Raw genomic sequence first — 24370 nt, forward strand, 5'->3', positions numbered from 1 at the left:
CCCATGGGCAGAATGAAGTGATGATTGTATCATCCAGCAATGGCTGGATATCATCAATTGCGCATTGTTTCAGGATACAGGTTTCCACGGCATCAGGAAATGTTCTGTGCCTCTAGAGGCATGCATAGTGCCTCATTTATAGAAGCAGTTTTGACAGTGTGATTATTGTCATAGGTCCATCTAGAGTGTAAGTGGGTTTAGGGGACTTTGTCCCTTTTAAGAACTTTATTTTGTCCCATGCTCGATAAAGTGTCACTAGTTATCTCTTCGCGCCCAATGGCTTTTCCCTTTTGGAAGTAAATGTTTATTTTTGGGCAAAACCAGCACGTTAGATAATTAATGCATTGCTCCAATCCTCTAATGGGATGCAGGTCAATTTCTTCAACTCCACTGAGCTTCCAGTTTCCCTTATGTGCCATGAGGAGGGAATGTTGAAGGGAGAAAGCACCCTAGACTGCTGTTACATATTTCCTAGCAACTAGGTCAAGTGGCATGGAGCAGAGAGGCAGAAAGAAGGATTCATATCCTTACAAAAAAAAATCAAAAATATAACTGTTAACTTTCAAATAAGTGATAAAGTGTGTGTACACCATTATTCATGGATTTTGGATGTTGATCCTTAATCACCATGTCATTTGTGTATATTTAAATATTGTTGCCAATAAGATTTAATTTTTTGTAGGATAGTTAGGCCGGATTTAAATTCTGAACTTTTTCAAATCCACACGTTAAAGGATTAGGAATTTGGATGCATTGCAAAATATCTATTTCAAATAACATTCCTCTATCAAACTTGATGGATCTGTAGTTAACAGGTTAATGAATGAAAATCCTAGAAAGCTAAATGTGCACCTCCCCTCTAAAGTAATTGCTGTTCTGAAAGAAATAAATCATCTGTATCAGTTAGATGAATAAGTGCATTTTCTTTGTGAAATATTGGGCCAGATTTTGCTGTCAAAATAACTTTGAGGCTAATGGCATTCGCCATTATTTATGCGTAAACAGTACAGCAACTTCAGGCGAGGAGCAGATGCGCGGTTAAATGCGAATATCCAAACGTTGTAGTCCGAGTTGCGCCACTCTACCGTTGGCTTCGTGAAAATGGCATTTCGCTGTCTGCCTCACCATTGACATGCACTAAATTTCGTGAAATTGCTGTATTTGTGCAGTAGATACGAACTATACTCGCCACAGAAAGTTAAATTTTGTCATCATAAGTGTAAGTACCCTTTTAACGATTGCTAATTACTGCCAATCAACCTCTGGCATTGAAAATTAACTATTACAAGTGTGGAGTCTCATTCCTTCAGATATTAATTGTTGTTGGAGATTTTAAAAATGTCACATTTAAATTTTTTTTTTAATTTTACTTTTCCTTTCTGTCTCTTTTTCTCTCTCTTAATCCAATCTTTCTTTCCCTCTTTTTATTTCTCTGATTTGACATTGAATTCACCCACTCTAATTTACACTTCTTTCTTAGTCCTTTTGCTGTTCATTTCTCAATCCTTCAATCTGATTGTTTAAGGAGATACACAGTTGGTCGCCCTATTCACTCAGGTCCCAGATGCCCCATTTCCCTTGCTGCAACGTTATCAGCTCGCACTTTCAGCAACTCAGTGGGCAAAAAATTTTTGAGTTGAAAGGTTGATGGCCAAATCTAACTAACGCCAAGACACCATTAGATGCCCTGCTACAACAAAATCTGGCCCATTACTTAATCTGATACATTATGTAAATTTTTCTGTTCTTATTTTTGTTGTGACAAATTGATATTATTTGTACTTACAACAATGAAAAATTCTTATTCTTCAAAAGCTATTTTTTTGTAAAATGTAAATAATACAAAACAGAGGTTAATTTTTTTATGTTACATATAAATGACCACTGAGGTGAAGAAAACCACATTTCCTGATGGAGATAAAACCATACTACCACCTTAATATTTATTAAAACTTGAAAACATTTTCAAAAACTAGCCACTGAATTTATTGCTTCAGGAATTTCATCATTTTATTATTAGCTTTTAGTGTTATTTTTTTCCATGACCTATTAATTAATGAGAGGCTGACTGCAACCAAACACTAATTTGCAGTATTACTTGACACTTGTGCTAATCTGCAAGAAACTATTAAGTTATTTATGGGAACAGCAGCCTAGGGGTGTTCTTAAGAACACTGGTTTGTTTCTTTGCTGAACTTTCTGATTGGCAAGATGAAATCTGTTTATGCTAAAGAATTCTATGTTTTTTTTCCTGTTGCCACAACATCAGTGGTATGATTTGTAGCTGCCTCAGCCTGAGTGACAGGACAAAGCAGGAATGTTGTCAAATGACCTTCAAACTGCAGAATAGTATTTAGCGACAACAGCTGGAGTGGTAAGATATGTGCCCTTCCGTAGTGCCTGTAGGCAACATCATTCAGCATCCTATATGCTACAGTCAGTTTCTAGTACTAGAGAAGAGACATAAATGAGTTAGTACAAAGATGAAGAGTATTGCTGACAGCTGTGAAGGATCATCCAACAAAAAAAGAGATGATTATAGCTGGTCTTGGCCTCAACAGTCCAAACGGCTGGATTCGATTATGGTATCTCAGATGCAAGTTACGAGGCAGGCTGGTTTCACAGCTGTTCTCAAGCTGTTCGTAAAGCCAGACATTTTTGGGGGTTGTGAGTGGCTGGGTACAGAAGGAAAAGAAAACAAAGTGTGAGAATAGCCCTACAGTCCAAACCAGGTGCCTATGTACCCTTAGAGGATTGAGGGACTTTAGATCAAGTCGGCAGCAAACCAAGGTGGTGCAATTAGAAAGTCCATCCTTTCCTGCAATTACGCATTTAAAACTTTGCACTAATTGATGAAAGATTGGTGTTGCCTAAAAGATCTGTATTTCCGTCATTTTCAGAGACTTGGGTGTCAATTTTAACCACCAGCTGAGGGGGGGCAGGGTAAGTGCAAACATACTTGCAAGCCTAAGTTTGAGGCCCTGTGTATTTTAACTCCTGGGCCTCATCTGCAGGCCACCAGTCAGCTGCCTACTCGAAACGGGCAGAAAGCGCCTGCTAGCCACTGAGCAGGTGTGTAATTCTTGCAGCCAGAAGCCACCGGCCCACACCATAGGGAGGCTCGCCGTCAAGCAGGTAAGTCTTGAATGAAGGGGGAGGAGTCCTGGGCAGGATAAACCGCGACTTTCCTTGTGGGACCCGGGGGAGCTCTCCTGATTCTCCTAGCCCCACAAAGGAAAAATTTCCACTTACCTTGGAGGGTCTTTCCATCTTCCTGACAGCTGCCGAGCTTTCTTCACCTGGAGAGAAAACCACGGCGGCTTCTTCACTCAGGCCCGGGTTAAAATGCAATCACGTACATTTATGAGGCTCCTGCCTGCTTCCGGTGGGCGCCTCAGTCACCTAATTGCAGTTGGCAATTAAAGTGGTGGCCTGCGGGATTCCAGTGGGAATGGGACAGTAAGGTTGAACAGTCCATTTTTAAAGGCCCTGTTTCTAACTGGTGAGGTGGTTTAAAATTCCCCCCTTTAGATAATAAATTCAAAAGATTTTTGGTTGCTACCTTAACTAACCTCTTAGAACTATTGATCATTTTATCTTTCCCAGATTTGCTGCACTGATTCAGGAAACAGACCTGACTTTAGAATTTAATCGTACCTCACATTTTGTCACTTATTAGGGACAACTTTAAAATGATTTACCAGCTCTGCCAATAGCTCTGGTATGCTCAAGAGGAAATTCCTGTAAGTGCAAGGCTTTTATTTTTGCATTTTTCTTCTATATAAATGCTTGAGCAGATATTCAACTTTAAATATGGAGGAAAGCCATCTGTGCTGATAGTGTCATTTTCCCCTGGTCTGCGCATGTAGTCAAACAGTATGGCAATTCAGCAGGACCACCTCCCTATACTGAATCCATTCCACTCCCTCCATAGACTCCCAAAAAAATTGATTTCTTAAATGTGAGAAAAAAACTTCTAACTGTAAATTCAACCAAAAATTCTTTCACAATAAATGTTTTGCCCTAAAATTATCAATTCAACTTTATACCTGGCCCCATATGATGTCACAAGATCCAAACATTTGAAGATGCCATGACTTTCTTTTGCAGTAGCATATCATTGATTAAATTGGGATGGTTGAAAGCTGAGGAAACAACTGGTGTAATAGCGTCGTCTGTGCTGTTATAGGCTGATAAAGTCATGTAGCTTTAGAATCTGATATTGTTGATTTTTTAAATCATGGTTCAACCACTGGATACTCTTCCTTATCTTAGTTTTTGTTTACTCTGCTGTCGGCATTTGGGAGAAAAAAGATTGAAAAACTGTGCATGTATTTGCAACAATGTTCGATACTGTCAGTATGCGGTATTCTTGTAAGGAAAAAAATACATGGTCTTATTTCCAAAAGTATAATTTGTCTTTCAGTTCTGGATTGGAAAATGCATGTTATTATGAGGGGCTGCCTATTATAAGTTTCTTCCTTAATGTCAAAGCTAACTTAAACTACCTTTATAGACTTTTTTATGAATAAATTTACCCCAGAAAGAAGCATACTCATGGAGTTGTGGTGAGAATTGTGACATTAATGCAGAGCTCTTTTCATTAAAAATCTTGTATCAGTAAACAGTTACAAGGTTGCTGGTAGTATCTCTAAAATGGCGACAAATGATTAAGTGCAAAGTAGCCTTCTTAGTTTTAGTAGGTAATAGACACAAGGACTATGTATCTGTTTTCACGTTCCCTTTATTGGATGCCACAACACTGTGCAACCAGAGATGACTATAACAAGGCCAAATGTGTCAGAAACTTGACTTCCAGAGGTGTGTACAGCATCTACCACAGAAATAATTAAGATTTCATCGTTGTTATTTGTTGTGTTGGGGGTATCCATGGAGGAGTATTGTTACAACACATTCCATCAGTTACTTGTGATAAATAGAAGACAGAATTAGTTATGCTGAATACACTTTGCTTCCAGGACACAAAATGCAAAAAAAAGGGAAGTGTAAAGATGTCACTTTTATTTTTATTTGTTGATAGAGACTGAACAGGCTCCAAATACTGCAGTGGCAGAATATTTAAATGAAAGGAAGAAATATGAAGAATTACGAAGACAAAAACCAAAGAACGGACCAACCCGTGAGGAACAGGTAGTGCATCATACACAATAACCTTGATCATATTTTCAGCTTAATACTCTGAGAGAAACCAGTAATAGTGAAATTCAGAGTTCACGTGCAAATGATACATTCAGTGAAGTGTTCAGAAAGTTTTTTATAGTCATGCAACAACATTCTGTGTTAAAAACAAAATGTGCACATTCAATATTTTTATTACCAAAATTTATTATTACCAATATCTGAAAAGCTGGTTACATACTACAAATCCTCTTAACAGACTCTTAGGTCATATAAGGCTGTTACATTGTGAATACTTTTGTCGCAATCACTGACATGTTTGAGTTTCATGGATTTCAATAACTTAATCCCATTACCGCCCCATCAGTCTACTCTCAATCATCAGCAAAGTGATGGAAGGTGTCGTTGACAGTGCTATCAAGCGGCACTTATTCACCAATAACCTGCTCACCGATGCTCAGTTTGGCTTCCGCCAGGACCACTCGGCTCCAGACCTCATTACAGCCTTGGTCCAAACATGGACAAAAGAGATGAATTCCAGAGCTGAGGTGAGAGTGACTCTCCTTGACATCAAGGCAGCATTTGACCGAGTATGGCACCAAGGAGCCCTAGTAAAATTGAAGTCAATTGGAATCAGGGGGAAAACTCTCCAGTGGCTGGAGTCATACCTGGCACAAAGGAAGATGGTTGTGGTTGTTGGAGGCCAATCATCTCAGCCCCAGGACATTGCTGCAGGAGTTCCTCAGGGCAGTGTCCTTGGCCCAACCATCTTCAGCTGCTTCATCAATGACCTTCCCTCCATCAAAAGGTCAGAAATGGGGATGTTCGCTGATGATTGCATAGTGCTCAGTTCCATTCGCAACCCCTCAAATAATGAAGCAGTCCGAGCCCGCATGCAGCAAGACCTGGACAACATCCAGGCTTGGACTCATAAGTGGCAAGTAATATTCGCGCCAGATAAGTGCCAGGCAATGACCATCTCCAACAAGAGAGAGTCTAACCACCTCCCCTTGACATTCAACGGCATTACCATCGCCGAATCCCCCACCATCAACATCCTGGGGGTCACCATTGACCAGAAACTTAACGGGACCAGCCATATAAATACTGTGGCTACGAGAGCAGGTGTTCTGCGGCGAGTGACTCACCTCCTGACTCCCCAAAGCCTTACCACCATCTATAAGGCACAAGTCAGGAGTGTGATGGAATACTCTCCACTTGCCTGGATGAGTGCAGCTCCAACAACACTCAAGAAGCTCGACACCATCCAGGACAAAGCAGCCCGCTTGATTGGCACCCCATCCACCACCCTAAACATTCACTCCCTTCACCACCGGCGCACAGTGGCTGCAGTGTGTACCGGACACAGGATGCGCTGCAGCAACTCGGCAAGGCTTCTTCGACAGTACCTCCCAAACCCGCGACCTCTACCACCTAGAAGGACAAGAGCAGCAGGCACAAGGGAACAACACCACCTGCACGTTCCCCTCCAAGTCACACACCATCCCGACTTGGAAATATATCGCCGTTCCTTCATCGTCGCAGGGTCAAAATCCTGGAACTCCCTTCCTAACAGCACTGTGGGAGAACCGTTAACCACACGGACTGCAGCGGTTCAAGAAGGCGGCTCACCACCTCTTTCTCAAGGGCAGTTAGGGATGGGCATTAAATGCCGGCCTTGCCAGCGACGCCACATCCCATGAACGAATAATAAAAAAAAATTGCAAACATCCCAAAACTTCTTTGGGGAGGGGAAGGAGACTCAATACTTCGCATTCATCAACCTACGCTTACCATTAGAAAGTTTCCCATCCCAACTAAAATTGTTCACACTCTTGGTCGCTTATCTAATCTCTGTCGACTCAGGGCCTTATCTTGTATTGGCTTCTCAATTCTTACTCTGCAAATCAAACAAGACACTTGCTCTAACTCTCCTACGCAGTAGCAAAAAGTTTCTTTTCAGTCATCCTTTGATCCGATGATTTTTTCCTAAGACTCAGTTTCTTCAGTTATCAGAACTTGATACGATCAGTTACCAAGGCGCAGCCCAAATGTGGAGTCAGTTTGATCAGTATGCCGTTCCTGACTTTTCAACATGACTGGTGTTAATACAACTGTCTGACTGAGCAGCTACAGCAGCAGTCACGCAGCATTTCTCTGTGGGAACAGAGTTTTCATGGGAGCCAGATCAGAGCTTTGCAAGGAACAGAACCACTGTTAACAAGCTCTGGCTACAATCAGATAGGTAAGAGTGGAACCAAGCAAAGGCAAGCCAATAAAGTAGAGGCGTTGGCGGAGGACAGTGTCAACCTTGTTAAAGGCCGCTGTAAGGTTGAGGAGGGTGATGGCGGATAATGCACCACATACGAACATACAGAGATGACGGGCAGGAAAAGACAAGCTGGTCCATCAAGCCTGTCCCACATTCATGATGCCTGGAGCATTATGAATAGACACCACCCACCCCGCCCCAGCAGCAATGTAATTTCATGGGAGAGGCAAGAAAACAGGAGAAAAAAAACAGAACCAAAAGAGGAAAACGATCTGGAAATTTCCTCTCCGATCAACTCAGGCAATCAGAACCAGTTCAGGAGACCATATTGACCATGTTAACTGATAAATCGCATATCTTTTATAAGATGTGATCTCTGCCCCAGTCAAGAACTGGTCCAGCTCTCTTTTGAAAGAGTGCAGAGAGTCAGTACACACCACACAAGCCGGCAACTTATTCCAAAGGTCCACTACTCTGGGAAAAGGAGAACCGCCCAACATCTAGCCTGTTCCTACTCTTGGTAGCTGAAATGCATGTCCCCTGGTCCTCCCTGATCTGTCAAATTTAAATAATCTGTCAGTGGGTACGCAATCCAGCCCTTTCATTATTTTATGTAACTGTATCAGTCTATGCTGCTCTAAAGTAAATAGACCCAGCTTTTTATAAGTCTATCTGAGTAACTAAGATTCATTAAGCTGGGAATCATTCTCGTGCCTCTCCTCTGAACCTTTTCCACCATGTGAGGGGTCCAAAACTGGATATAGTACTCTAACAAAGGTTCTGTATAAGGACAAAATGGTGTATTGAATGGTTCTATTAATACAACCCAATACCCTGTTTGTTTTGGCTATGGCTTCTCTGCACTGGTCGTGAACCTTGAGTGATCTGTGCATAATAACAGTTCCTTTTCTCTCTCAACCGATTTTAGTATTATTCCCTGTAAATGGTAAATATATTCTGTGTTGGTCCTGCCTTCATGCATCACACAGCATTTGTCTAGGTTAAATACCATTTGCTACTGTTTAGCTCATTCCCCAGCACATCAAAATCTTATTGCAGAAGATTATACTCCTTTACAGTCTTAACACTCGCACATAGTTTTGTATCATCTGCAAACCTCCTGACCGTACTCCCAACATCAATGGAGAAATGAATGGGACTAAAAGCCGACAAATCCCCTGGACCTGATTGCCTAGATCCTGTGTTTTAAAAGAAGTGGCTGCAGAGATAGTGGATACATTGGTTTTGATCATCCAGAATTCCTTAGATTTTAGAATGATCCCCATGGATTGGAAGGTAGCAAATGTAACCCCGCTATTCAAGATAGGAGGGAGAGAGAAAACAGGGAACTTATGGGCCAGTTAGCCTGACATCAGTAGTAGGGAAAATGCTAGAATCTATTATTAAGAACATAGTAACAGGGCATTTCAAAAATCATAACATGATTAGGCAAAGTCAACATGGTTTTATGAAATCACGTTTGACAAATCTATTCGAGTTTTTTGAGGGTGTAACTAGCAAGGTAGATAATAGGGAACGAGTGGATGTGGTATATTTGGATTTTCAAAAGGCATTCGATAAGGTCCACACAAGATTAGGGCTCATGGGATTGGGGGTAATATATTAGCGTGAATTGGGGATTGGTTAACGGACAGAAAACAGAGAGTAGGAATAAACGGATCATTTTTGGGTTGGCAGGTTGTAACTAGTGAGGTGCCGCAAGGATCAATGCTTGGGCCTCAGCTGTTTACAATATTTATCAATGACTTAGCTGAGGGGACTGAATGTAATGTATCCAAGTTTTTTTTTATTCATTCATGGGATGTGGGCGTAGCTGGCGAGGCCAGCATTTATTGCCCATACCTAATTGCCCTTGAGAAGGTGATGGTGAGCCACCCTCTTGAACCGCTGCATTCCGTGTGGTGAAGGTTCTCCCACAGTGCTGTTAGGTAGGGAGTTCCAGGATTTTGACCCGATACAAAGCTAGGTGGGAAAGTAAGCTGTGAGGAGGGCACAAAGAATCTGCAAAGGTTTATAGACAGGTTAAGTGAGTGAGCAAGAAGGTGGCAGATGGAGTATAATGTGGGGAAATCTGAAATGATCCACTTTGGTAGGAAGAATAGAGAAGCAGAATATTTTTTTAAAAGGTGAGAAACTAAGAAATGTTGGTATTCAGAGGGATTTGGATTTCCTTGTACACAAATCATAGAAAGTTAACATGCAGGTACAGCAAGCAATTAGGGAGGCAAATGGTATGTTAGCCTTTATTGCAAGGGGGTTGGAGTATAAGAGTAAGGAGGTCTTGCTGCAATTATATAGGGCTCTGGCGAGACCAAACCTGGAGTACTGTGTACAGTTTTGGTCTCCTTACCTAAGGAAGGATATACTTGCCTTAGAGGGGTTGCAACGAAGGTTCACTAGATTGATTCCTGGGATGAGAGGGTTGACCTATGAGGAGAGATTGAGAAGAATGGGCCTATATTCTCTGGCATTTAAAAGAATGAGAGGTGATCTTATTGAAACATATAAAATTCTTAGAAGACTTGACAGGGTATATGCTGAGAGGCTGTTTCCCCTGGCTGGAGAGTCTAGACCTAGGGGTCAGAGTCTCAAGATAAGAGGTCGGCCATTTAGGACCAAGATGAGGAACCATTTCTTCACTCAGACGGTTGTGAATCTTTGGAATTCTCTACCCCATTATGTGAATGCTCAGTCATTGAGTATATTCAAGACTGAGATTGATCGATCTTTGGACACAAAGGGAATCAAGGGATATGGGGATAGGGTGAGAAAGTGGAGTTGAGGTAGAAGATCAGCCATGATCTTATTGAATGGCAGAGCAGGCTCGAGGGGCCGTATGGCTTACTCCTGCTCTTCTTTCTTATGTATTTATGTTCTTATCACTGTCTAGGTCTTTAATGATAATAGTGAAAAGTAATGGACCTAACATCAATCCCTGTGGGACACCACTAGTAACCTGCCTCCAGGCTGATCCACAACCATTGACTACAACTATCTGCCTGCGAGATTGGAGCCAATTCCTATTCCATTGTATCACATTCCCACTGATACCACAAGATTCAGAAGGCTTTCTGAAAATCCAAGTAAACAATGTCTATCGGATTACACACTAATCTAGTAACTGCTTCAAAAAACTCGAACGGTCACAGTCACACAAAATGTAATCAGTAAGCGTCATATCATTGAGGAAATGTCTTCAGCTATCAACATAGGTAGTTTCCTTTGTTTTCAGTTGGTATGGGAGGAAGATCCATTGCATGTTAATTATAACAAAAAAGGCTTTGTGTGCACTCATGGACCTAGGCAAGGGAGCTATCTCTCTCTCTAGGCAGTCAGTCAGTGAGAGAGATAGAGACACTCCAGGTTGGTGTAAAAACAGATACAGCCTGTAATAGAGAAAAATGTGACCAGTTAGTTTTGAGATTTAGTTAGCTCAAAATGAGTTTCCACCTAGAACAGAAGCCACTGTGTTCGGCCCCAACCACTAATTTCGTACCTTGTCCCTGATTCCACCCCCTCCCCTGGCCACTGTCTCAGGCTGAAACAGACTGTTCACGATCGCAGCATCTTATTCAATTCTGAGATGAGCTTCCAATCCTCTATATCGCAAAGACCACCTACTTCCACCTCCACAACATTGCACATACCTCAACCTATCTACTGCTCCTCATCCATGCTTTTGTCACCTCCAGACTCAACTATTCTAATGCTCTCCTGACCAATTTCTCCCTCTCTCCACCCTCCGTAATTTTTAAATCATGCAAAACTCTGTTGCTCGTATTCTATCCCACACCATGTCCCATTTATCAATCACCCCTGTCCTCACTGACCTACATTGACTCCCAGTCCAGCAAACTGCTCAAATTTAAAATTCTCATCCTCGTATTAAAATACCTTCATGGCTTCACCCCTCCCTATCTGTCACATTTCAGAATTATTACAATCATGCACAACTGAATAGAAATATGCTTTTAAGGAAAAAAAAAAGTAAGAAACAATGCCTGTCAAAAGCCAGATTGGGTCAAATGCCTGACCATATGACCTGCAATGCAAGCATACTTTTGTTGTTGTTACAGTGAGATTATCACTGTACTAATATCACTACCGGTAGTGGAGTTTCATTATTATTTATCAGAAATTATTAAATTTAGCTTACTGTTATTTCTTATTGTTGGGATCATTGGCATTTTAAATTTTTAATAAAAATAGTTGATGACTGGAATTTTCTTGTCACAATTCTAATCAACAAAATACTGTGCCATAGGCTACAGTGAAGATATTCCTACTGGTATTCCTAAAAGCATATTTTTATTTAAGGCACATTTATGGTAATGGAGTGCCATGAACTGCAGATGTGTTGATGCTGTCTTCTGAACATAAATGACCTGATCTCTATAGAGCCGACAGTAGCAGAGATCCACTTTTGGCGTCACTGCCATTGTAACATAAAAAGGGCCTGAACACCTAAAGGTGTTGTCAAATAAAATTTTCTTTTTCTGGCTCTTAAATTTTGAACAGTAAGCCACCCGTAGACTAAAGTATCTATCATTGCCCAAATAATCTCCATATATTAGCACAACCCTCAACATCCAGCCACTGTATGATCAGTACTGGCTTGTTAATGTTAGCATGTTCCAAGAAACACAAATCTAAGATCAAGGACTTGGCTAAGGAACCACCTACCAAAGACACTTTCAGCTCAGTATGCTTAGTAATGGCATCTCTTACTGAAAAATAGGAACCCTGTCCAGCCAAAAGGGTCTCTTTTAATAGCCATCAGTCTCAATGCCAGTACTAATTAATGACAGAGAGTCCTTGCTTTTGTTCAAGACACTATGAGCCTAGCAAAGTGACCAAAGGATTGGAGTTAAGTCCTCCATTTGAGGAGGACCCCTTCCAAGATTTACTCTTTTGTCTGAAGAGAATAAGGCCACTGACAACTAGAATGGTGCAGGCAATTTTCTAGTCCAAGAACATTTTTAAAGCTCTGCAGGGGAAGAAGGAAATTATAGTTTCCCCCAGACTAGACAGGCTGTACTGGGTCCCACAAGACTTTTTAAAACACCCACTAGCAGATTCTCATGTGGTTGTTCAGGTACAGATTAAGTAAGACATCTTCAGCAAAAGGCCCTAGTAACTCCAGAGTAAAAGTCAAAGCTGTTGGACACCTAGAGCAAAAATTTGTATATGCAAGGCATGCACCTGACATTAATAGTCTCTTACCAGAATCACTGGATACATATTGCTTTCAACTACTCAATTTGACATGCCCGCTGCTCGTATCTCTCCAAAGATGATGATTTAGATTTATGTCAGTGGACAACATTAGCCAGGTGCTTTGCCTTTTGCAACAGTCAACTATAGTTGTCCTGAAAGCAGATGCTGGAAGCACCATCCAAAGGGTTTTTTCTGCCTGTTCACATACTTTATGACCTCGGGTGTCCACAAGATCTACAACAAAGACTGATAAATTCTCTTTCTCGAGAACGAACCTATTTGAGAACGTATCTCTGGAATGATTGTCCAACCAATGTAAAAGATCTCTTCAAACTCTTCTAACTGATCTTGAATAAAAAGGTGGTTGATATGATACAAACATAATGGTGATCATTCTGATTGTGGGAAATATCATGATACCTCACTCCTGACTTGCTAGCAGTCTCTTTGGCAGGGTCCTCCTGAACTGCCTTAGCAAGACCAGTACAAGCAGTTTTCTTTCTGAGATGCAATGTGGTTTTCAACCCAAGCAAAGTACTGTGAACCTAATCTTCATTATAAGACAGGTTCAGCAAAAACACAAGGAACAAGTTTCTGTTCATAGTCGTCTTCAACTTGATAAAGGCAGTTATGGGGAGAGGACAGACGGATTAGGTTTAGATTGCTCTAGCAAACAGCCACCAAGGGCACAATGGACCAAATAGTAGCCTCGTCAATGGCTGTAAAGGCTTTTATAAGCAAACTGAGACTTAAGAAGTTCTTGGCAAGGTTTGGCTGCCCTGATACGGTTATTGATATAATCTGACAGCTATTTGATAGGACCTCGGAAAGAATAATTGCCAAAGCAGTGGTATCTGATGTTTTCCAGAACTGCAACACCATATTGAAATCCTAGGAGTATACTTGTTACAGAAAGTCAGGTGGCAGATGCCACTTTGAGAGACAGTATTGAACTTGTATAGGAGAAAAGGAAAAAGGGAAAAATAATCCATCAACCAGACTACAACAATCGGCTTGGTTATCTCAGTTGATAAAGCATGGGACCTTTAATCTCAAGGTGATGGACATGAGCCCTACTTTGGACAGTTTTATTTTAGGTGTCAGCCTTGGCTCAGAGTTAGCACTCTCGCTTCTTGAGTCAGAAGATCGTAGTACTGCACCATCGGAGGTACCATCTTTTAGGTGAGATGTTAAACCGAGGCCCTGTCTGCTTTCCAGGATGAGCATAAAAGATCCCGTGGCACTGTTTGAGGAAGAGCGGGGGAGATCTCCTGGTGTCCTAGCCAATATTTATCCCTCAACCAACTAAATCAGATTATCTGGTCATTATCTGATTGCTGGTTGTGAACCTTGTTCGGAAAATGGCTGCCACGTTTCCCTACATTGCAACAGTGACTACACTTTTTTTTTTAAAGTACTTAATTGGCTGGAAAGCACTTTGGGACATTCTGAGGCTGTGAAAGGTGCTATATAAATGCAAGTCCTCTCCTTTCCTTTAACAAACTGACAAACTGAATTTATTTGTCCTGAGGGTACTCACATCTGCCATTTGCTTATGAAGGATCCAGAAGGAAGAAGCCCACTGCCTGTGACACTCAGTCATGGTGGAGTCAGCACGTGAGTGCGCGAGGCAAAGCTGAAGTTTTTGAAAGTTTCTTCAGACAAAGCTGAATGGAGGATCATCTGAAAGTTGGTACCATCGTAGATGGCAGTGTCCAGCCAATTTGGCTCACTCCACAAGACATTCAGAAGCAGCTGAGTACACTGGATACAGTGAAGTCTATGGGGCCTAACAAAATTCTAGCTATAGTCCTGAAGACCTACACATCAGAGCTAGCCACCCTCTAAACAAGCTGTTCCAGTACAGCTATGACACCTGTATCTATCTGATCATTGAGGAAGATTGTCCTACCCACAAAAAGGAGGGTAATCTAACCCAGCTAATTGTCGCTGTATCAGCCTTCTCCCAAACATTAGTGAAATAATGGAAGAAACTCCAGCCAGGACAGAGCAGGTCACTTGATCGGTGCCCCTGACTTTGGTCTCAATATCCACCCCCTCCAGTACAGCATGCATTACAGCAACTCATCAAGGTTACTTTGACAACTCCTCTCTTTTACTACGCTAGAGGCGCTATATAAATGCAAGTTGTTGTTGTTGTCGCCATACACTCGCCACTATAGAAGCCATGTATGTGGGCTTCAGTTTTCAATTTGAACAATTTATCCAAAGTTCATTAGTGTAGTTATCTCAGGACAGTCTGAGGTTTCGTGGATGTAATATATTTTGCATGAAGATATGCTCAAGCTTTTTACAGCTGAATTGAAGAGATACCCATTCGAACAAAACTCACAACTTTATTCTTGATATATTGTTGTCATGAAAATAGAAATCTAAATGGGGAAGGGTGGGTCCACACTAAATCTGTGGATCTTTAACTCCCTCATCACTCCCTCATCTTGAACAAAAATTTCAAAAAGGTCTCAGTAACCCAGATATTCCCAGAGGAGAGTGTCCAGCTGTAACCCATGAAAAAGCCTATTTCCAGACAAGCGGACATGGTACTCCTACCAGTGTACTAGTTTGAGGTTATTCGGGCTCGAGGCGTGATTATAAGTCTGGGTTCCAGGCTTTTAGCACAGTGATACCTGCAAAAAAAGTCAGACGATTGTGTGTTCAAGTCCCACTCCAGGGACTTGAGCACAAAATCTACGCCGACACTCCAGTGCAGTACTGAGGGAGTGCTGCACTGTTGAAGGTGCAGTCTTTTGGATGAGACGTTAAACCCGTCTGCCCTCTCAGGTGGACGTAAAAGATCCCAAAGCACTTTGCTAGAAGAGCAGGGGAGTTCATCCCGGTGTCCTGGACAATATTTATCCCTCGACCAACATCACTTTTCAAAAAAACAGATGAACTGGTCATTAGCACCTTGCTGTGCACAAAATGGCTGCCGCGTTTTCTACATTACAACAGTGACTAAACTTCAAATGTACTTCATTGGCTGTAAAGCACTTTGGGACATCCTGAGGTCATGAATATGTAAATCCAAGTCTTTTCCTTCCTTTCCTTGCTCATGCATCCTATGCAGTTAAAAACTTGTGCAGTGTCTATAACACCCTCATCCCTTTCCCGACTTGTTGCTGTATACCAGGCCAGTGACCTAAAGTAGTTCACTTAAGTTAAGAAAATCTTACGGATTCTGCCACTTCCATTGTTGGAAATGGTCACCAACACCTCCCTCACAATGGAGCATCTACATGTAAGAATCTGCATCCAAAGAAATTAACTACTTTCTCACACTTCATGCACAGGCTTGAGTTCAGAGTGCATGCTCTCAACTACCACTCCAAGAGCAGACTGCTGGGCAGCATGCTCAAACTATGGACCACTGATGCAACAGTCATTCAGTAAATGAAAACAAACAGAGAGGGACTTGCTCCCCCATCCTGCACAGACATGCTACAGATCTGGCATTAAAATCAATGAAGTGTCAATGCATCACTTTTCAGGAGTACAGATTGAGACAGCAGATGTCCACAGCAGCACCCTGGTATGGACCCTGTACCAGAAGGGAACTCGAGCCATCTTTAACAAGTGGATTACAGGGGTGGATCTAATAACCACTCTTCAGAACAAGTAGCTTCCAGTGCTCTTCTTCGTATAGTACCATGGGATCTTTGACGTCCACCTGAGAGGGCAGACAGGGCCTCTGTTTAATCCCTCATCCAAAAGGCAGCACCTCCAACAATGCAGCACTCCCTCAGTATCGCTCTGAAGTGTCAGCCTTGATTTTTGTGTCTCTTGAACCCAGAACCTCTGACTCAGAGCCAAGAGTGCTACCACTGAGCCACGGCTGATACCTAAAGTTGTCACTAGTTCAGTAATATGTACGCCAAATTTAGATTGGAATGTTTCAGTGCTCTTGCTAAGCTCAATACAGACAAGAACTGAGAAAAGTGAGACTATTAGTCAGCAGGTATAAGGGAAAATTGAGAAGAGCAGTGTTCCTGAAAGTAATTTTTTCCTTTGGAACACAGGCTTAACTTCATTCAATAAATGAGGTTGACTCTACCCATGATGGGCAGTTTTATCATTTCAATTGACCAGTTTAACAAGGTGAATTTTGGATGGGAAGTGTGAATGCTTCAATTTAATCTTGACTTGTGTAATCTGTCTTGTACGTTTCTCCAGAATGTATGGTACTTGGGAGGGATTAAGCCAGTCTGCAGGAAGAAAATATGTAGAGTGGGTGATATTTTATCGTTTCACAATTCTTCATGTGAACATATTTTGTGCTCATCAAGGTAAGAGATGTTAGTGCTATGGAATAGAACATGTCCATTTCTGAACACCCGGGGCGGGGTTATTTTTAACCCCCAAGAACGGGTGGGTTGAGGGCGGGTGGGAGGTTAAAGTAGCATCTTTTTGAACCAGGACAGCATCTCCGCTTCAACGTGCCCACATCCGGGTTTAACCTGGGCGCATTAGGATGCGCACGCACATCAGAAATCCAGAAGTCCCATCCCCACTTAAAGGCGGAGGGCCAATATTTAAAGGGCCAATTCAGGTAGTTGAAACACTTTAGATAATTTACTTTTTGTGGATTCTGCAACAGAAATGGATTTAACTACTCCTGAACGTGTCTCGTGGCTTCTGAAACACGCCATTGAAACAGAGGCGAGTTGCAGCCGAGGCTCATTTAAACCAGTGATTGACACATCTCAATAAAAGATGAGGTAAGTTCTCTCAGACAAACGTGTGGCTGGGAGTTCTTTGTGTTTAGACTGAGATTTCTTTGATGAGACTGAGAATTCTTGTGTTCAGACAAATTTACCTACATTTTGGAGCCCCTCAAACTGACAAGATCAGGATGGGAGGCACAATGGATCTATTCCACAGTACATCTGAGGAGGAGGAAAATGAAGATGGGGATCCCTTCGCCAGAGCTGCCATGCACATTGATGCCTAGGATACCCTCATCTCTTACAGGTTCTCATAATGAAATGTGCAAATTGAAAACTTTGAAATACTCAGGCCGCCTGGAACAATCGCCACCACCAACTCTTTCCCCCCCCCTCCCGCACAAAACAGTCCTTCAACAACGCATTCACCCTTGCACATACACCCAAAGGGTGGCATCATGTCTTGGCATTCATGATGAAGCACAGAAAAGGGCGAATTCACAAAAGGAACTCAATAATGGCCAAGACATGGCAATGGTGGTGATAATGATCAAATTTAATGTGCCATAGCAAAAAATAAATAAATTAACTACATGGAAGTTTGTCAAAAACCCTTGGTCAATTACAATTGCTTAGCCTTTCTCTTTCTAAGCAATTGTAATTGACCAAGGGTCTTCATGGTGCATCCCCTGTGGCTTCAGCAGAGGTATTGGCAGGTTGCTTAGATCCCTGCCCTAACTGCTGAGATGCTCTCGGCTTACGACCTCTGGGTTTTGGAGCCCTTGAGGGCCCCACCAAAGACTGCTGCACCTGCACTCATTTGAGATCCATGCTTAAAGCTTAATGGAGGCTACTGTTCTCTCCATCACAGACATTCTCGCAATTGGTACCACTAATCCACTAGCAATGGAGTTGAATTCCTCCATCCTCTCCGCTATTGTGGAGCATGTGCATGGCACTTTTTCCATTACCTCACAAAATTGCTGCTGCACCTCTATCATTGTCCTTCTCAATGATGGCCCCAGGGTTCAGCATCTACGTCCAACTGAGCAGAGCTTGGAGAGGAGTATGGCCCCGAAAAAGGACTCTCCACTGCTGCCCCTGCCACCAGTGTCTGCTCGAGTCACCAGATGACAACTCAACTAACCGTCTAACAGGACCCACCAAAGTGCGAGTATCAGTGCTGGTGCACAGCTATATGTCCTGTGACAGTGCACCCTCAGAAGGAATGAGCTCCTCTGAGAAATCACTTTCTTCCATTTCTGCTGATTCCTCGTGAAGACGTGAAGGCCCTGGAAGACAAAAGAAAGCAATATTATTGATTCATCACAAAAGTGACAATCTTTCCAATGACCTCACTGGGGTGTGGCACAGTTACATCATTGATAAAATCAATTCATCACGTGTGTGAAAGATGTTAAAGTTCTGTCACCAGCCATCTGCAGGTTGCATGGAAAGTGAAGGATGGTTGCTGCTGCTGACATTTAAGTTGGTTTAAGGAATTATGGGGTGTGGTAGGCGTGCCGACTCGAGTAATACGGTGCGGGGGGATGGGGTGGGGGTGATGTTGAACAACGCAAGATGTGGTTGAATCAGCAGCTGTACTCACTTTTCCTGACCTGGTTAAGTCAATAAAATGCTTCCTGCACTGAACCCAAGACCCGGGCACTGTGCTCCTGCGGCTCACCTCTTCTGCCACCTCCAGCCAAGCATTTTTGGTTACAGAGCCAGATTTCTTCCTGCCATCCGTTGGAAACATTACCTCCCTCTTGGCTCTCACTGCAGCCAGCAGTACATCCAGGGAGGCAACATTAAATCTGGGGGTAGCCTTTGCTTCCTGCACTCCATTTCTCCTTTCTGCATCAAAAACCATTCTTGGACTGGCCCTTTATATAGTGGGCTTTAAATCGTGTCATTCGGGTGCGGAGTAGGCCCGCTGCGCAGCTTAGAGACAAAGATAATTGACTGCAATCAAGATACGATCGCAGATTTAAACGTGCTCACTTTGCCTCCAGTTTCCCTCAAATCCACCCACCCACCGACTTCACGCTGCTATGCTAAAATCATGGCCCTCCCGCATCAGTCACTCCCGTATTAGCATAGATTGCGGGGTAAATTCCTTCTACCCTACCCCAAGGATATGCCTCAATCACAATCACAGGAGAGCACCCCCTACTGTACCAGTGTAACATTAGCCATCCTGTCGACCCTTAAAGTAAGATTACCAATTTTGTATCAGGTCCCAGGGATAAAAGGCCTGCGTCCAAGCCACTTCACCACCCAGTCCCCTTGGGAGACATTTTTCTCAAGAGCCTCTTTGCTGGTGTGATTATCATAAACAAACTCTCATTTATTTATTCATTTTCCACATAGAATAGGAACCAGGCTGCCTATGTTTAAGTACTAGTCCAACATCAAGTCATGAATTAGTTAAAAGTGTGTCCAGCTTAACATTGGCAAGAGTGAAGCCATCCTGTCAACACAGCAGAAAAAGTTCAGAATATTGTTTATGCTTATTCTTTTGTTTGATATAAACAGCTTCAAATTTTCTCCTGTAGTTGCTGGATTTCATTGAAATTGCCTCAAACTGAACAAATTTACTTCATGATTTTGCTCTATAAAAATTATTGTGCCTTTTTTCACCAATGCATCTTGAGTTGCAGCCTGCCTCAGTTGAACCAATTCCAGTTGCCCCCAATTCCACCACTGCACCTCCCCCTTCAGGACAGCTTCTAGCTTTAAAACTTGCATCCAGTTCCAGGACATGATATGTTTCTTTATTGCCTTCCATCATCTCAAACTTTTGTAACCACTATTGTGAAACCAGTCTATTTAATGATACAAGTGTAGCCCCTCCTCAGGTTGCTACATTCATGCCAGTAAGTAGACTTAAAAGAATGTAACTGGGTGAAGCTGACCGCATACTGGGTGCTCTACTTTTCTTTGAAACGTAGAGATGCACTGCACGTGAACAGGAACACAGAATGTGTGCTGATATGAATGCAGCAACGTTCTTTAAGATATCTGACTCACGCCAATATTCGTATTTTTTTCAGCATAAATCACGCCAAGGTCAGGTATGGAATAACTAGCTGCAGAGTAAACATTTCTTTTCTCTGCCATAACAATGTGCTTTGGGCCCGACCTCACCAGTGTGAATATTTCCACTTCTCACAGCAGCCATCCTTACAGGCAAATTTGAGCTGATGGCATTAGGACCAGGTTGAGACTGCTCAACTCATTTCACATTGTAATCTTAGAGCCAGTTGAGAGAGGAGACCTTAATCACACCAGTCTGGACTGGATTCATATTCAGATCTGAGAGTTAAAAGGCCAATGTGTTACGCTATTCAGTCTCCGAACGGCATGCATGGCAACAGATCACTTGCATGCATTTCCATGTTAAAGAGGAAGGAGGCATTGCTGGACTTGGTTCTAGAGAATGAGGCGGGCCAAGTGGAGCAAGTGTCAGTGGGGGAGCATTTAGTGAGCAGCAATCATAGTATCATAAGATTTAGAATAGCTATGGAAAAGGACACAGACCACTCTAAAGTAAAAATACTCACTTAGAGGAGGGCCAGTTTCAGTGGGATGAGAACAGACCTGGCCTGGGTAAATTGGAATCAAAGATTGGCAGGCAAAACTGTAATTGAACAATGGGCGGCCGTTAAAGAGGAGATGGTTCGGGTACAGTCCAGGTACATTCAAGAGGGAGAAAAGTAGGACAATGAAAGCTAGAGCTCCCTGGATGACAAAAGAAATAGAGAGTAAGATGAAGTGGGAAAAAAGGGAAGTATGATAGATATCAGGTTGATAACACAAGTGAAAACCAGGCAGAATATAGAAAGTTTAGAGGGAAAGTGAAAAAGGAAATAACAAGGGCAAAGAGAGAGTATGAGAAAAGACTGGCAGCCAACATAAAAGAGAATCCAAAAGTCTTCTACAAGCATATAAATAGTAAACGGGTAGTATGAGGAGGGGTGGGGCCGATTAGGGACCATAAAGGAGATCTACTCATGGCGGCAGAGGGTGTGACTGAGGTACTAAATGAGTACTTTGCATCTGTCTTTGGCAGCATCTTCTTCCTTGGTAGAGTCTCAGTAAAGGAAGATATGGTTGAGATACTGGATGGGCTAAAAATTGATAAAGAAGAGGTACTAAAAAGGCTAGCTGTACTTAAAGTAGATAAGTCACCCAGTCCGGATGGGATGCATCCTAGGTTGCTGAGGGAAGTAAGGGTGGAATTTGCGGAGGTACTGGCCATAATCTTCCAAACATCCTTAGATACGGGGGTGGTGCCAGAGGACTGGAGAATCACAAACGTTAAACCCTTGTTCAAGAAAGGGTGTAAGGATAAACCCAGCAACTATAGGCCAGTCGGTGGTGAGGAATCTTTTAGAAACGATAATCCAGGACAGAATTAACAGTCACTTGGATTAGTGTGGATTGATTAGGGAAAGCCAGCACAGATTTGTTAAAGGCAAATCGTGTTTAACTAAGCTGATAGAGTTTTTTGATGAGGTAACAGAGAGGGTAGATGAGAGCAATGCAGTTGATGTGGTGTATATAGACTTTTAAAAGGCGTTTGATGGTACCGCAAGGTGCCGCAAGGTAGGCTTGTCATCAAGGTTGCGGCCCATGGAATAAAGGGGGCAGTAGCAACATGGATACAGAATTGGCTAAGTGACAGGAAACGGAGAGTAGTGGTGAACAGTTGTTTTTCGGACTGGAGGGAGGTGTACAGTGGTGTTCCCCAGGGGTCAGTGCTGGGACCACTGTTTTTCTTGATATATATTAATGACTTGGACTTGGGCGTGCAGGACAGAATTTCCAAATTTGCAGATGACACAAAACTTGGAAGGGTAGTGAACAGTGAGGAGGATAGTGATAGACTTCAAGAGGATGTAGACAGGCTGGTGAGATGGGCGGACATGTGGCAGATGAAATTTAATGCAGAAAAATGCGAAGTGATACATTTCGTTAGGAAGAAGAAGGAGAGGCAATATAAACTAGAGGGCACAATTCTAAAAGGGGTACAGGAACAGAGGGATCTGGGGGTATATGTGCATAAATTGTTGAAGGTGGCAGGGCAGGTTGAAAAGGCGGTTAAAAAAGCGTATGTGATCCTGGGCTTTATAAATAGAGGCATAGAGTACAAAAGTGAGGAAGTTGTGATGAACCTTTATAAAACACTGGTTCAGCCACAACTGGAGTATTGTGTCCAGTTCTGGGCACCACACTATAGGAAAGATGTGAAGGCCTTAGAGAGGGTGCGGAAGAGATTTACTAGAATGGTTCCAGGGATGAGGGACTTTAGTTATGTGGATAGACTGGAGAAGCTGCGGTTGTTCTCCTCGGAACAGAGAAGGTTGAGAGGAGATTTGATAGAGCTATTCAAAATCATGAAGGGTCTAGATAGAGTAGATAGAGAGAAACTTTTCCCATTGGCGGAAGGGTCAAGAACCAAAGGGCATAGATTTAAGGTGATTGGCATAAGAACCAAAGGTGACATGAGGAAAAACCTTTTTACACATCGAGTGGTTAGGATCTGGAATGCACTGCCCGAGGGGGTGGTGGAGGCAGATTCAATCATGGCCTTCAAAAGGGAACTGCATAAGTACTTAAAAGTAAAATATTTGCAGGGCTACAGGGATAGGGCAGGGAGTGGGACTACCTGGATTGCTCTTGCGGTCACGATGGGCCGAATGGCCTCCTTCCGTGCTGTAACCTTTCTATGATTCTATGAAACAGGAGGTGAAAGAAAATGTTGTACAAAGTGGGGAAGAGGTTATTACTTATTTTGTCCAAAAAGGCCAAATATCAAAGCAAATTCATATCTCAGACCTAAGTTATGAGGACAGTCCCAATTCTATGTTATCCAATTACTAATGATTTCTATTGACAGACTTTGGCATTACTTGATCGATTCAAATCAAAGCTAACAAAGGCCATCTCAGAAACTCCAGAGAAAGAAATAGTTCAACCAGAAGGAGAAGATGATCAAGGCTGGTGAGTGCTATAATCAACAAAGTACCCTGTATACCTTTACTTAATTATTGAAGAATTAATCTCTAACTTTAAACTTTAAGTGTTGACAATCTGTCTTAAATAAAAGAAATTAAAAAGTCTTGGCCCAATATTTTGGAAATTGTACATCTTTAGTAGGGTTTTCTCATTGTGCAAACAATGGCCTAGAAATTAGTTTGTTCCATCCTGCCTTTTCGGATGCTTTAACGCCCATCCTATGCCTGTAAAATGGGCACAGCGTCATCGAATTTCTAGGTGATTTTTATGACAAAATATAGTTGGTAATGGCAGTAGAATTGAAATTATACCTGTTAGCTTAGAATTTCTGATCTGGGGACGGTCCCACTGACTTCTGCTCGCCTCAGAGATGCGCCACAGGCCATATTTCCTCTGGGAGTGTGGCACTCACAAACCAGTTTTCAGTGCTGTGAGGGTGGCGACAACTCGGGGGATTGCAGTCTAAATCAAATTCACAGCACCGTGGGGCAAATGACTGCACAGGGAAGTGTAAAAATGCAGTTGTCATAAGGGATTCAATAGACAGGCTTTATGCAACCGTCGACGTGAATCTCACATTGTGTGTTGCCTCCCTGGTGCAAGGGTAGAGGATGTCACGGAACAGGTGCAGAAAATGCTGGAAAATGCTCAGCAGGTCAGGCAGCATCTGTGGAGAGAGAAACAGAGTTAACGTTTCAGGTTGATGACCTTTCATCAGAACTGGAAGAAGTTGGAGATTTAACAATTTATAAGCAAGTACAGAGTCAGGGAAAAGCTGGGGGGGAGGAAAGAACAAAGGGGAAGGTCTGTGATGGGGTGGAGAGCAGGAGTGATTAAATGACAAAAGGGATGATGGTGCTCGGCAAAAGGAGCTGGTAATGGAACAAGTAAATAAACAAAAGATGGGTCCAGAGGAGGTGTAAATGCGTGGCTGAAGAAATGGTGCAGGGGTAAGGGCTTCAAATTGCTGGCACATTGAGTCTGGTTCTGGAGCAGGAGGGACCTGTACAAAATG

The 24370-nt window shown here is 42.5% G+C and overlaps 1 protein-coding gene across 2 annotated transcripts in view; it reads left to right on the forward strand.

Moving 5' to 3' along the window:
* cwc27 (CWC27 spliceosome associated cyclophilin) overlaps positions 1 to 24370 on the forward strand; it is a 304048-nt gene that overhangs the window by 242450 nt on the left and 37228 nt on the right. For both annotated transcript variants that reach the window (XM_067986629.1, XM_067986639.1), the window contains 2 exons: positions 5042 to 5151; positions 23237 to 23340. In XM_067986629.1, coding sequence (XP_067842730.1) covers positions 5042 to 5151; positions 23237 to 23340 — 214 coding nt within the window. The remainder of the gene's footprint in view (positions 1 to 5041; positions 5152 to 23236; positions 23341 to 24370) is intronic.

The sequence above is a fragment of the Heptranchias perlo genome, chromosome 1 (genome assembly GCF_035084215.1).
Source record: "Heptranchias perlo isolate sHepPer1 chromosome 1, sHepPer1.hap1, whole genome shotgun sequence".
Classification (NCBI taxonomy): domain Eukaryota; kingdom Metazoa; phylum Chordata; class Chondrichthyes; order Hexanchiformes; family Hexanchidae; genus Heptranchias; species Heptranchias perlo.